Source organism: Pristis pectinata, chromosome 1, assembly GCF_009764475.1.
Source record: "Pristis pectinata isolate sPriPec2 chromosome 1, sPriPec2.1.pri, whole genome shotgun sequence".
Taxonomy (NCBI): domain Eukaryota; kingdom Metazoa; phylum Chordata; class Chondrichthyes; order Rhinopristiformes; family Pristidae; genus Pristis; species Pristis pectinata.
Window position 1 is genome coordinate 24,466,513 of NC_067405.1, and position 14,608 is coordinate 24,481,120.

General features: G+C 38.3%; 1 protein-coding gene across 10 annotated transcripts in view; it reads right to left on the minus strand.

The window, feature by feature from the left end:
• kynu (kynureninase) overlaps window positions 1–14,608 on the minus strand; it is a 161,388-nt gene that overhangs the window by 77,424 nt on the left and 69,356 nt on the right. For all 10 annotated transcript variants that reach the window (XR_007956101.1, XR_007956100.1, XR_007956103.1 and 7 more), the window contains 3 exons: window positions 5,158–5,219; window positions 741–812; window positions 351–425 (listed from right to left, as the gene is read on the minus strand). Coding sequence is in view for 6 of the 10 variants with exons in the window: in XM_052013145.1 (XP_051869105.1) it covers window positions 351–425; window positions 741–812; window positions 5,158–5,219 (209 nt within the window). In the remaining 4 variants the exon portion in view is untranslated. The remainder of the gene's footprint in view (window positions 1–350; window positions 426–740; window positions 813–5,157; window positions 5,220–14,608) is intronic.

The following is a 14,608-nucleotide window of genomic DNA, read 5'->3' on the forward strand; positions in this document are numbered from 1 at the left end:
ACTTTTTCCACACAGAGGGTGTTTGGAGACTGGAATGTGATGCCTGAAGAGGTGGTGGAGGCAGACACTCTCTTGATATTTAAGAAGCATCTAGACAAGTACTTGAATCACTTAAGCATAGAAGGCTAAGTAAATGTGGGTAAATGGGGTTAAAGTAGATAAGTACAACAGGCAGTAAGATGGGCAGAAGGGCTTGTTTCTGTGTTGTATGACTCTAATAACAAAGAGCATAAATAATTGAATAATGTCATTCAGAAAGAACCCGCCATGGTGCATTATTGGAATGAGCAAGTCTAATGATGTACTGTGCAATGGTAACTGGTTTATTATCTTATCTGCATGACACAAACCTCTGCAGGAGACAGCAAAAGCATGCTTTCCTTGGGATCTAGACCTTGAAGACGGATTTGAGACTCCACTGCATACTTTAAAGGAACAAAGGTTATAATTAATGATTTGCAGACTTTAACTTTTACTACATAAAAATCAATATAGCCAGTTTTCAGCTACTTCCATGGTCTCTTACTGAACTGTAACATCAATCATATTGCATATTCTTCTCAAAAATGGCTTTGGTAATGAGATGCATGCTGGGTGAGCTTGTAATAAAGCTTGTTGAGATATTGGCAAAGAGCCAGGAAGTAAATATTTCACCAACAGAACTTAGTGTCCATGAATAAATCACTGAGTAACCTATGCAAGGACTTGATGAATTCTGGTGCTGTAAATGCGTTTCTTACATGATCAGAAGGAAATGCCTTTGTTTCCATAAGAATCTTATGTCTACTTGATGTTGGCTTGTAGAAGGACAGCTGTAAAATAAAAAATAGGTTACCACATACCGAGTTTGCTCACTATTTAAATAAAGCTGTTTTACAAGCACAATGAACTGTTTAGTTATCCTTCTGAGGAAGGATTAGAGAGGGGACACTGAGCGAGTTTAAGATTCCAAGTACTCCATAATCCCTCTACTGCTCCCATCCTTGCAGGGATCACTTTGATGACTGGGTAATCTTAAAATCTTAGGGCCCACTTCCTTGCCAGGAACAGGGAATAAACAGTTTAAGGACCATCTGTAAGCTGCATGTCAGACTGATTTTCCTGAGTGGTGTCTATCATTGCTGCTTCAAGATATCTTGTACTAAGGCACGTTAACCTTAGCTTTTAGTTAGTTACTGAGCACAATGGCCCAGCTTGTGCCATGCATTTGCCCACAGCATGTGATCCCCTTTGTCAAGATCCAACAGTGGTGAAAAATTCTATATGAGCTTTATTTTTGTTTTGAATTTTTTTCCAGATTAATTTATTTTGCTGAGGTTCTGACTTGAAATCTCGTCCATTAGGCTAAATTATACTTAACTTGTGCCGGCAGATCAGAGGAGAAACACTTGAAAATCAATATGTTTCAACCTTCATGCATATGCACAACAGTATAGAGGTATGGAATGTAGAAAAATTCAAATGCTGGAACATTCATGGAGGAACAGAAAGTTATTCCAAGTGGGTTGTATTAAGTGCATTATATAGTAGCAATAGTGTGTTGTACCCTGTCTCCAATGTTCAGCTTTGTTGATATCAGTGGAACTAATCCAATTCAACTACTTACTGCTCAATCAATCTGCTCTCAATTGTCCGCACAATGATGGAAACCATTACCATCAGCACTATCAAGTGGCATATACTCACCAAAAGCCTGCTCACTCATGCCCAGTTTGGATTTCACCAGGAACTCTTGGTTCTGTACCCCATCACAGCCTTGGTCCAAACATGGACCAAAGAGCTGAATTCCAGAGGGGAAGGGAGAGTGACTGCCCTTGACATCAGGGCAGCATTTGACCAAGTGTGGCTGAAGTCAATGGACATCAAAGGGAAAATACTCCAGTAGCTAGAGCCCTACCTCACACAAAGGAAATTGGTTGAGGTTGTTGGAGTTCAATCATCCCAGCGCCAGGACATTACTTTAGGGGTTCCTCAGGACAGCATTCTAGGGAGAATTATCTTCAGCTGCTTCATCAATAACCTTCCTTCCATCATTAGGTCAGAAGTGGGCATGTTCACTAATAATTGTACAATGTTCAATTCATTCACAATTTCTCAGCAAATGAAGCAGCCCATATTTGTACACAGCAAGACCTAGATAACATTCAGGCATGGGCTGTTAAGTGGAAAGTAACATTTATATCTCAGAAGTGCCAGATAATGACCATTTCCAACAGGAGAGAATCTAACCACCATTCAATGACCTCACCATCACCGAATCCCCCACCATCAATGTCCTGCAGTCGCTATTGATCAGAAACTCAACTAGACCAGCCACATAAATACCATGGCTATAAGAGAAGGTTAGAGTCTGGGAATTCTGTGGCAAGTGACTCAATTCCTGACACTCCAAGGTCTTTCTGCCATCTACACAGCACAAATCAGGGTGTGATTGAATACTCTCCACTTGTCTGTAGTGCAGCACCAACAACTCTCAAGAAACTCAACACTAGGACAAGGCAGCCAGGACAAGGCAGCATGCTTGATTGACACCACATTGAACACCATAAATATTCATTCTTTACTTCCACCATCATGCAAATTAGCTACAAGGATACTACTTACAAATGCACTGCAGTTACCCACCCAGGTTATTCTGACAGCACCTGTAACCTCAAGCACCAACAACAAAGGCAGCAGATGCTAGGGAACACCACTACCCACAGGGTATACTGCAAGTTGCACAACATCCAAACTGAAGTATGTTGCCAGTCCTTCACTGTTGATGAATCTAAATCCTGGAACTCGCTAGCCTAACAGAATTGTGGCAATACCTTCATCAAAAGTACCAAAGTGATTTGAGAAGGTGGCTCACCACCAGCTTCTCAAGGGCAATTAGGAATGGGCATTAAATGCTGACTTTGCCAGACCAAAAAAATATTTTTTAAAAAATGCCTTTGAACATAGATTAGAATGTGCCATATTGACCAGATAGTATGTTTAGTGATATGTACTGAAGATGTATTTCTGGGCAAAAGTTTGTGGAGTACAGATACAAAGATTTTCAAAAGCAAAATTACAGATGGAAGAATACAGATGGGAGGCACAAAATATAGGCATAGGGACACTAAATACAATCACTGTGAGATTTTCCAATACCAAATCACGACACCTGCTATTCACAATTGTAATATTGTGTTAAACCACAATCATAATGCTGTGCTTGATTTAGTACACTTCGTTATAAAATGGATTCTGGTGCCACAGAAAAAAGCAGGGTGTAGATTTATCAAGGTGACACCATTGATATAATTTGTTCCAGTGAGTAAAAGCTTTCTTTCAAGTCTCTTATCATCATTTGAGAATATGATGATGAGAGAATTGAAAAATGCATTGCATTTATTGGAGCAAATAAGGATAAGACAAGATCTAGCAGGGTTGATGAAAATTTCAAATGGTTAGAAGAAAAAAATTAGTGCAAGATTATTCCTACTGATCAATAAATCAGTAACAAGGTAGCATTAATTTGGGATTAGTACTGGAAGTATAAAGAGTAAGAATCAAGCATTTTATAAAGTAAAAAATGTGTTGTAAAATTATTGAAAGGTCCATTGCCAGTTAAAGCAGAGTCAGTCATAACGTTTATGAGGCAAATCACATGAAAAGGACATCAAAGGGGCAATGAAATGGGATGAAGATGGATGACTTCATTCAAAGAAATGTTATGTAAAAATTAGTATTGTCATAATATTCACATTTTGCATTGAAATAACTCCAATTTAATATCTAGAGGGTAAAAATAGAATTCTCCCACTTCCAATGTGTGGAGGACCTCCCCACTATGATGTGTTTCAGTGCAATGGAGGCTACTTTCTGATGTCATCAGAAATGCACTTTTGGCTGTTTGAAATACCAACAACATTTCACTTCACTCACAAGTTTTAATTCTGGTGAAGTCAGAACTTCTTATTATCCTTGTTATGCCCTTACACAAAAGTTAATGTCTTTTCCAGCATCTCAACTCCAAATGAGCTGCCATACAAATGGGACAGCGGCAGGCAATGAGGGCTTGTCCTGAGAATGGAGAGAAGGAAGAAATGCAGAGAGAAAAAGAAAAGAGAAAATTCTTAAAGCACTAAATACAACAGCAGAACAAGGGAAAGAAAGAAATAATAATTGATTTTCCTGGCAATACTCATCCCTCGCTCATTGTCACTATAATAGATTACACAAATTCTCTCTCACGTTGCTGATTATGGGAGCTCGCAGTGCAAAAATTACCTGTTTTAATTCTTACAAGAGTGACGATACTTCAAAAAACTCATTGTTTTTTTGAGAAGTACTTTAAAGTGTTCTATCATCATGAATTACATGAGTACACTTTCATCTTTCATCAAACAAATTGACTGAACCAGTACTCACAAAACTACTCACTTTCATATTAATTTATCCAACACTAATTTTTATATTTTTCTCCAACATTCCTGACAAACTCTCAAAGCAGTTTGCTTTAAGGGATGAATACCCCTCTGGCAAAATGGTTAAATCTGGATCATATATTGGCCATCTCTCTTCTGAACCTGGACCTGTGTGACTTGATTTTATAGAGTGCGGCATTTTCAAGCTAATTACTATGTTCAATTTATTGAATCTCATATGTCTTGAGTCCTTAAACAAAATCTCCCCACAGCCTTTGCAGACTAACATGGTTGCCTCTTTCTGCACTACTTCCCTTGCCTGTGGTTATGGTACTAGAACTGAACTAGGCAGTAATTGAAAAAGAAAGAGAAAGAAGAGAAATAATTGGTATAACAAGACAAAAGCTAGTCTTGTAAAAATTGTTTTGACAGTTGGTCATTGTTAAGGTATGATGAACATTGGAAGATGTTTGGTCAGATCTGGGCATTAACTGTGCTTTGTGGGCATTCAGTTAAAGTACTAGGATGCTCATATTCTCATGAGGATGTTTCTAATTTCACCAACATTAAGTTGTGTAAAGGTAACTGAAGCAAGCACTTTTGTAATGTTTCTCATTTATGTAGGTGACCTCCTCGAAGCATACCATGAAACAAAAAAAATTATCTGAATGCAAGTAGTTATGCTGTACCATTTCTTCAAAGTATTGGAGTCTAATTGTATTATTTTTCAAAATGATGTGTAATAAAAATGACTTCTCACCAGCAGGAGATGCAAGTTCACACTCAGTCCATTCATCAATGCAGTTTCTTCTTTTTTAGCACCTATGAAATAGAAGGCTGTTAGTACACTCGACTGAGTTAAACCAGTCCTTTGATTTTTTTGCTTTCGTGTCATGTTGCACCCTGCCTATTTGCATCTGGTAGGTTCTGCTTGAATATATTTAACATTGCTTGTACATTCAAGACATCAAATGCTGAGCACAACATAGTTGGTTTTTCTGGCAAACATCAGTGGCTTGGAAAGTTATCTGCTGTTTATAAGCTAGTTTATGGAATCCCTCGACATATTTTAATTAGAAAAGGTGGCAGGAATTGAAACTGCCCCCACCTGATGTAGTGCGAGTCAGAGAAATATTGTCTCTCTTACTCTGTGCTTTATATTCGGTACCTGGTGATTCAACGAAGCTGCTCGGTAATTGTACCACAAAGCACCACAAATTATTAGTCAGCTTTTCTTGCTGTAGCTAAATTATAGAAATGTATAGTGCAGAAGGAGGCCATTTGATGAATTATATGAGTGCCAGCCTTTTGAAGAGCTGTCCAATTGGTCCAACTGCTCTGCTCTTTTCCTATCGCCTTCCAGATTTTTCCTTTTCATTTAAATGTCCAATTCTCTTTCAAAATTTCCTTTTGCATCTGTTGCTTTTCAGTCAGTGATTTTATAATTGATCCACTGCATATAAAAGGAAAATCCTCCTCATTTGTTCCCAATAAAGTTTTTTACCTAATTATCTTGTGTTCTCCAGGCACCAACCATCCATGCCCATGTTTCTTCCCATCGGTTCAATCAAAATATCTCATTTTTTGTGCCACTCTATTAAATCTCTATTAATGGTATTGGAAGAATGAGGCTGTTTTAAGAATATTGATGCAATCATTAACATAAATAAACCTACTAAGCCTTGAGATATGTGAAACCAATTTTACCAAGTACTGAAATGGGACATTGTTGGAGCATTAAACACACAATTTGAGACCCTAATGTCGCAAACATTTCTTATAAAGCTAAAGTAGGACAAACAATATAATGAAAATCTGGGCATTCAATTCCGATAATACATCTTTCAATTTAAAATTTCCATTTTCTACGTGAAATAAATAATAACAGCTTGCAAGTCTTAATTAGTTTCTTTTAACCTTTTATGTAGCAGAAAGTGAACATTGCATTGACTAATTCAGACACTGGACAAAACCTACTCAAACAAATTAAACAAAATCTTGAAAATCTCACATGGTAAAATGTGATTGCAGGACCTCAATCCCTTTCCATTTCATGTCATTTATTTTACCAGTGGAATAAAAAATATCCTTTCAAAATTGATTTATTCATAATTTCTAGATAATATAGATTTCTATCAACAATGGACTACACATCAGGCTCCACATTTGTATTTGTCCTGCAGAATAGCATAGCTGTTGTCATCTTCCCTGTGTACCAAAATCTGTTCTTAAGCCACATAATATATGCTGTAAGAAGACTAACAGCTTGCTTATTGACAGCCCAAGTTAATTCCCTGAGGGTACATTGAGGGGGCTAAGACGATTTTTATAAAATCACACTACAAACTGCCCCTGGTTAGAGATCAACTGATGAAAAGCCTTGGCTGAGACATCATGAAAAGTTGAGCCTTTCTGACATAGTATGCTTTACCTACACAAATATACCAAAGCAGAATTATCAGTGTCAGAGTTCTGTTGCCATCAAGTTTCATTTGTCTACATTTGTGAATGCAGATACACAATGTAAAATCAAATTAAATGATTTTACAACACTACCTACAACTTGCTTTTATATAGTGACCTTCACATAATAACAAGGATTATACAGGATTATTGGAAATGAACAGGAAGCATAACCTTGATTAAAGAAATAGATTTTCAAGAGCAAAAATTATTGCAGTTAAGGTGGTGTGATACACTGCTTCTTCAAAGTATTGGAAAGAGTGATCGATGTATTCTGATGGAGAAGGTTAGGGATGAAATTCCAAAGCTGAGGGTCAAGGCATCTGAACACAGAGAAAATTAATGGAATAATTAAAACTGGTGATACACATGAAACTAGTATTGCAGAAGAGCAGAGATTTCAAAAGACTGTAAGGCTTTGGAAAGTCAATGAAGGGATGATACAATGCAGGGATGGGCAACATGGTTTCATATTTCATTATGATATAAAAGGAAGGCATTTCAATCTATTAAGTCTTTGCCTTCTCATAGAGCAATCTTACGTCACAACTATTCTTCCCTGTAATCTGCTCACTCTACATTCTCATCTACTCCTCTTTTATTCTATTATTTACCAACACACGAGGGGCAATTTACAGTGGCCAATTAGTCTCCCAAACTGCATTTCTTGAAGATATGGGATCACAATAGAATGATGTCCAAACATAGAGAGCACCAGAGGTCAGGATTGAGTACAAGTCACTGGAGCTGTGAGACACCCGCTCTGACAGCTGTGCCTTTGTGCTGCCCCAGGACCTAAACTAAAGTACATTTGGAGTATTGTGTGCAGTTTTGGTGGTCACACTAAAGGAAGGATGTGGAGGCTTTGGTGCCAGGATGCTGTCAGGATTGGAGTGTATTTGCGATAAGGAGAGGTCGGATAAACTTGGACTGTTTTCTCTGGGCCGTCAGTCGTTAATAGACAACACAATAGAAGCATATCAAATTATGAGAGGCACAGATAGCGTAGATAGTCGGAAGGTGCAAATGTCATATTATAGAAGGGATAGTTTTAAAGTGAGAGGGGGAAAGGTTAAAGGAGATTTGTGAGGCAAGTTTTTCTTTTACACGGAGAGTAGTAGGTGCCTGGAATGCCCTGCCAGGGGAGGTAGTAGAAGCAGATATAATAGTGATGTTTAAGAGACATTTAAACAAAGGCATGAACAGACAGGGAACAGAGGGATGAGGACCACATGCAGGCAAATGGGATGAGTTTAATTTGGCATCATGATTAGCACGACATGGTGGGCCGAAGGGTCTGTTCCTGTACTGTACGATGTACTAGGTGCTGCAGATGATAACTTTGTAAACTAGTTGCCAATACAGATTAGAGATAATGAGTAAATAGAACTTGTTGCAAGTTAAAATAAGGGGGAGCATAGGTTTGAATGAGTTCAACTTCATTACAAACACAAAGTGGGCCATCAGCTGGGAGAGCATTAAAATTTATGAGGGAGACATTTGTCACCCCATAAGAGACCAGAATTAGGGGAGTTCTGAGATCTCAAAGGGTTGTTAAGACTTTAGGAGATTATGGAGGCAGGGAAATGCAGGGATACAACCCAAAACAATTGGTTCAATTGAATGAAAGTTTGCTGATTGTAAAAAGCTAGGTGGCAATATGGGCTGTGACATACTTTGCGAATGGACAAAGACATGGCAGATGGAATATAATATTAAAAAATGTGATGTCACCCATTTTGTTTGAAAGTATAGAAAGCCAAAGTACTTTTAACATTAGGGGAGATGGAAATGTTTTAGTGCTCAAGTGACTTGGATAGCATTGTATGCCAATCATTGACAGTATGCAGGTTCGGCAAGCAATCATGAAGGCAAATTTTATATTCATCTTTATTGCAAGATGCTTTGAATAAAAGGTAAACATATCTTGCTGCAATTAATTAGGCCACTGGTGAGACCACATCTGGAATATTATGTACAGGTTTGGTCTCCCTACTTCCCCATCTAAGGATATATTTGCAATCGAGGGAATACAGCAAAGGTTCACGAGATTAACTCTTGGAATTCTGGGTTGAGCAGATTAAGCAGACCATGCCTGTACTCCCTTGAATTTAGAATAAGAGATGATCCCATTGAAATGTACAATATTCATAACTGCTTCACAAAATGATCCAGAATTGATGTTTTCCCTTTTTGTGTGCATTGAACTAGAGGTCACCATCTTAGTTTAAGGGATCAGCCATTCAGGATGGAGATGAGAAGAAATTTCTTCATCCAGAGGTTGATGAATCTTGGGAGTTCTCTAACAGAGTGCTCTGGAGGCTTGCTCACTGAGTATATTCAAGACAGATTTTTAGATATTGGGGAATCAAGGGATATGAGGCCACTACAGAAAAGTGGGGCTGATATAAAAGATTTGTATAATCTTCTTCTTTGATGAAGCAGGATGAGGGGCTGAATGAGCTACTGCTTCTATTTCATATGCTAATGCTGTTAACTAAATGGCAATGGGTAAACTCAATTGCAGTCAATATCCTTACATTTCTCAACTGAGAAGACATTTAGTGACAGTTTCTAAAGATGTCTTATCAGTTGAGTCTAAAATTAATAAAGGGATGGATAAACTTGTCGTCAAAATTTGAGCTATGGCAGAATTGCTGACTGCTGATGTTGTGGGCCTGGAGTCCAAGAGAAATGGAGACTGAAGCATAATTCTAGATCCAAAATGTCAGTTTAAATTGAAGTAATTAAATAAACATGGGATTAAAAAAAATGTTAGTTCTTCAACAGTAACTATGAAACTACTGGATCAATTAAAAAGAACCTGATTGACTAGTGACCTTCAGGGAAGGAAATTCTGACATCTTTATCTATATGGGTTGCCATGTAACCCCAGACTCATCAATGGTAGTTGGCTTTTAACCTTGTTCAAATGCAACTAGAAATAGAGAACACAGGCTGGCAATGCCACTTAAATCCATATCGCATGATGGAAAACTAAAAAAAAATACTCTCAGCAAAAAAGAACATATTTGAATATGAATAGACCATATTTGAATACTGAAATTATGGGCATTTGGACACATTAAATAGATTAGCAGTGCAAAAGGGAGTGAAAATCAAAGAGATGCTAGTCAAAGAAGATGGCACTGCAGCATACTATAAAATACACAATGACATGATAACATTTAATGACAAATGAAAAAGACAGATGGAATGGAACATCATGACCTGAAGGGAATATTCAGAAAAGATAATCTGAAATAACTCATCCTCAAAGGATAAAATCAAAGGCAGCAATTGGCGTGGGAAACCAAATGAACAAAATGATTCTCAGAGCTGTCAAACTGCGCAATCACTCACTGTCCTTCTACCATCAACAAAATACTGAAGAGTCAGATAATAATCTCCAGTTACAAAGTATGAGATCACAAGACCACAAGATAAGAACATTTGGCTTACTTCATCCATTTAGAGACATGCCTATTACAGCACCCAGCTGTCTCGAAAATTACCCAAAGTTTTCACCTCCAATGGTGTGTTTCCTATTTCGCTTTCTATATCATTTAACATCCTGTATACTTTAACACCAACTCTTCCTAGTTCCTCTGTTCAAGGTTGAAGCATGGAATTTTCTCCATATTTTCATTATAATTTACTGGTCCATTCCCAGGAGCTGACTTGGCAGCTTTTCAATTATTTTGCCTTCCAGTCTGAATGTTTCTGCAATGTCTCAATCAGCAAATCTGCACACTTTGTTGGCTGACCAGAAAACTGTCAGTTTCAGTAACCTCCCACTCATATTCCATAGATTCATGTTTGACAGGCACACCGTGACTTAACATGTAACACAATGCACTTATCGGCACACTTAGATCTCTTTCAACTTCACACTTAGATAGGTCAACACCATAAATGCAATACATATTTCACTTATTCTTTTGGTGAATATGAAATGGCTTATAAATAACCCTGGTGAATTTTGCTTGCCATCTGCTATACAAATAATGATTATATCTGGTTCTTTACAGATCCTTGAATGCCTTTTTGTGGACCACAGCTAGTAATCATTCCATTTCCTGGTTTATTTTCTTTATGATTAAGATTCTGAAATGTAGACGTTTATTACAAATTCAAAATAGTAAATGCTCCAAAAATAATTCTGTAACAGTAATCTACTTCCTTCCTATCCCACTTCTAAATAATTGATTTGTATAACAAGTGCATGGTGTTATTTGCCCTTTGGTTAATTTATGAGCCACATTCAGACTTCAATGAACTCATACTGCTTCTAACAGGTTATCTGTTTGCCTTTAAAGTGGTTCCCAAAAACTGAAAGGATGATAGAATTCAAAATAATGCAACTAGGGTACAGAATGTGATACAAGTGTAAAAATGGAACCATCCCCACACCCCTCCCCACTGAGCAACTGGGAAACCATTGCAAAGGAATGGTTTGGAGTGCCAGAAAGTGCCAGAAAGTGCCAGAAGTGCAATTGCATGCAATTCTGGTCACCTCACTATAGGAAGGATCTCGAGCCTTTAGAGAGGGTGCAGAGGAGGTTTACTAGGATGCTGCCTGAATTACAGGGCATGTGCTATCAGGAAAGGCTGGACAAACTTGGGGTCTTTTCTCTGGAGCAGAGCAGGCTGAGGGGTGATCTGTTGGAAGTGGATAAAATTCTGAGGGGCATACATGGGGTGGGCAAGCAATATCTTTTTCCCGTTATTGAGCGATCCAATACCAGAGGGCAGGCATTTAAGGTGAGAGGGGGTAGGTTCAGACCAGACATGAGGGGTACGTTTTTTTTTTACTGAGAGAGTGGTGGATGCTTGGAATGCATTGCCTGACAGGGTGGTAGAGGCAATTTCACTGGGGGTTATTAAGAGGGGCTTGGATGGACACATGAATGAGAGGAAAATAGAGGGATATGGGCATTGTGTAGGTAGGAGGGAATAGCTATGTTGGCACAACATTGTGGGCCAAAGGGCCTGTTCTGTTCTGTACTGTTCTATGTTCTAAAGTATTGGCGAGAGGATAGTTTCACCACAGTTCTCTGTTACCAACTTCGGCATCTGTTTTTCCACATCCATTAATGTCATCTGCCCTTCAGCTTTTTCCATGATATTTTCATTATTTTCTTATTTGGCCTCAAAGTAGATTTAAAAGACAAACAAAACAATTTTTTAAAGAAAATATGTGGAAATTATTTTGAAATGCTCTCCCAAATATCTCTTTTAAGATGTTCCCAAAATGGGCATGAGGAATGCTTTAACAGCAAACATTTTAAGGCAGTCATTTTCTTTCTACAGTTTTGAGTAACAAAAGGCATCCAAAATAATTTGAAACTCAAGCTCTGCTTTTGCTTTGAATGTTAGCCTCATGATTAGAAAAGAACATCACATTCTGAGCTTAAAGTCACAAACCATGTTTCTTAGAAATTTGTTTAATGGTATATGGTGGATTGTATTGTCGTGTCAACACAGTGTACTTCAATAGAATCAATTTCAGAAGCAGATTTTTATGCACTAAGGTCACATTAAACTACCAATTTGAGATAAATTTCTCTAAGTATGTTATGAGGATTTGCCATTCTTCTGTGCCATCACATAATTTACACTGAAGTAAAGGGAAGGAAACCACAGGGTCTACCAGAACACTTAGGCCTTTGAAAACAAACCTGTTTTTGCCAATTTAAGATCTGTTTAGCATGCACACATTTTGATATAAACATATAATTATTTACTTTGGTACTTAACGGTGAAAAGTAAGGGACTTCCAAAGCCTAGTCTACGCAGTCAAAGTCAATCAAACATTACCACTGGCAGTCCATACAGGTTTGCTCTGGTGACCAAAGAAAAATTTCTCCCCCATGGAATTTCAGCCAATGGCTCCCTGTATTTGACATTTTAATATCATTGGTATGAACTGGCTGCAGAATTTGACCTTTTGCTCTGGAATCGCTTTGAGAGAAAACATGATATTTTCTACTTCTGTGGGCCACAAAGAACACCCACATCACAGGCTGAAGAAGGATTTCTATTCCACTATAATGGAAATCAATTTCATTGAACCAGGGACACTTCACCGCAGTCTAATCGATATAAGCATCTCACTATACTCATAGATCTAAACATTATATCCAAGCTTATACCCAAGTATATTTTGCTATTGTAAAGTATCAGTTTGCACATTGAACAACCACCATAAGTAGTATTTAATGGTCCTAGAAAATAAGTTTACATTCTATTTTAAGTATTTGCTGAAAAAATAAGTATTTATAACCTTAAAATGTCAATCTGCAAGAACAGTTGTATAATACCACCTAATGAGGACTGAGCTACCACTTCTTTACCACCAAGTGCAAATTTATATTTCATTTATTGTGACTTTCTCATGATACTCAGTGAGCTGAGTCAACTTGTTTGTCAGGGTGGAATTAAAAAGCAAATTAACTGATAATTAGTGGAAAAAGCTTCACGTGTGAGTACTTCATGAAATATTTCTGCACTTATTATTAGTCACCACAATAACAGTTGAACATTCAGAAACAGGTCAATGTTTACATGTGAGAGACTGAAGAGAACAACCTAATTACTTACCAGCATACAACTAAGCGACTCTTCACGAGGCTAGCTTTACATTTTCATTGAGATTCATAGAGCAAAACATCACGGAAACAGGCCCTTCAGCCCAACTCATCCCTTCTGACCAAGATGCCTATCCAAGCTAATCTCATTTGGCCCATATCCCTCTAACCTTTCCAAATGTTTCATAACATTCTAATTATACCTACCTCTACCACCTCCTCTGGCAGCTCGTAGCATACTCCTGCCACTCTCTGTGTGAAAATCTTGCCCCTCAGAAACCCTTTCACCTGAAACCTATGCCCCCTAGGTTTAGACTCTTGTACCCTGAGTAAAAGACTGTGACTACCTTATCAATGCCCTTAATAGTTTTATAAACATCTACAAGGTCACCCCTCAGCCTCCTTTGCTCCAGGGAAAACAATCCAGCCTATCCAGTCTCTTCTTATAACTCACACTCTCTAGTCCCAGCAACATCCTTGTGAGTTTTTTCTACACCATCTCTAGTTTAATCATATCCCTCCAATCGAATGGCACACAAACTGCACCAGAACTGCACACAAAATTCCGGGTGCAGTTTCACCAATGTCTTGTACTCAATGCCCCATCCAACGAAGGCAAGCATGCTCTATGCCTTCCTCAACAACTTGTCTACCTGTGTTGCTTTTTCAGGGAACTATGTGCAAGTACCACTAGGTCTCTCTGTTCAACAACACTCCCCAGGACCCTGCCATTCACTGTGTACATCCTGCCTAGGTTTAACTTGGCAAAATGCATCAATTCGCACTTGTCCGAGTTAAACTTGTCTGGGCAGGTATAGTAGTGTAGCAGTTAGTGTAACACTATTACAGCGCCAGCGACCCGGGTTCAGTTCCGGCCGTTGTCTCTAAGGAATTTGTACATTCTCCCTGTGTCTGTGTGGGTTTCCTCCGGGTTCTCCGGTTTCCTCCCACATTCCAAAGACATACAGGTTAGGAAGTTGTGGGCATGCTATGTTGGCGCCGGAAGCATGGTGACACTTGCTGGCTGCCCCAGAACATTCCATGCAAAGATGCATTTCACTGTGTGTTTCGATGTACACGTTACTAATAAATATATCTTATCTAATCTTATGCAAGTTCCATCTGACATTCCTTTGTCCGCTTTCCCAGGTGATCAAG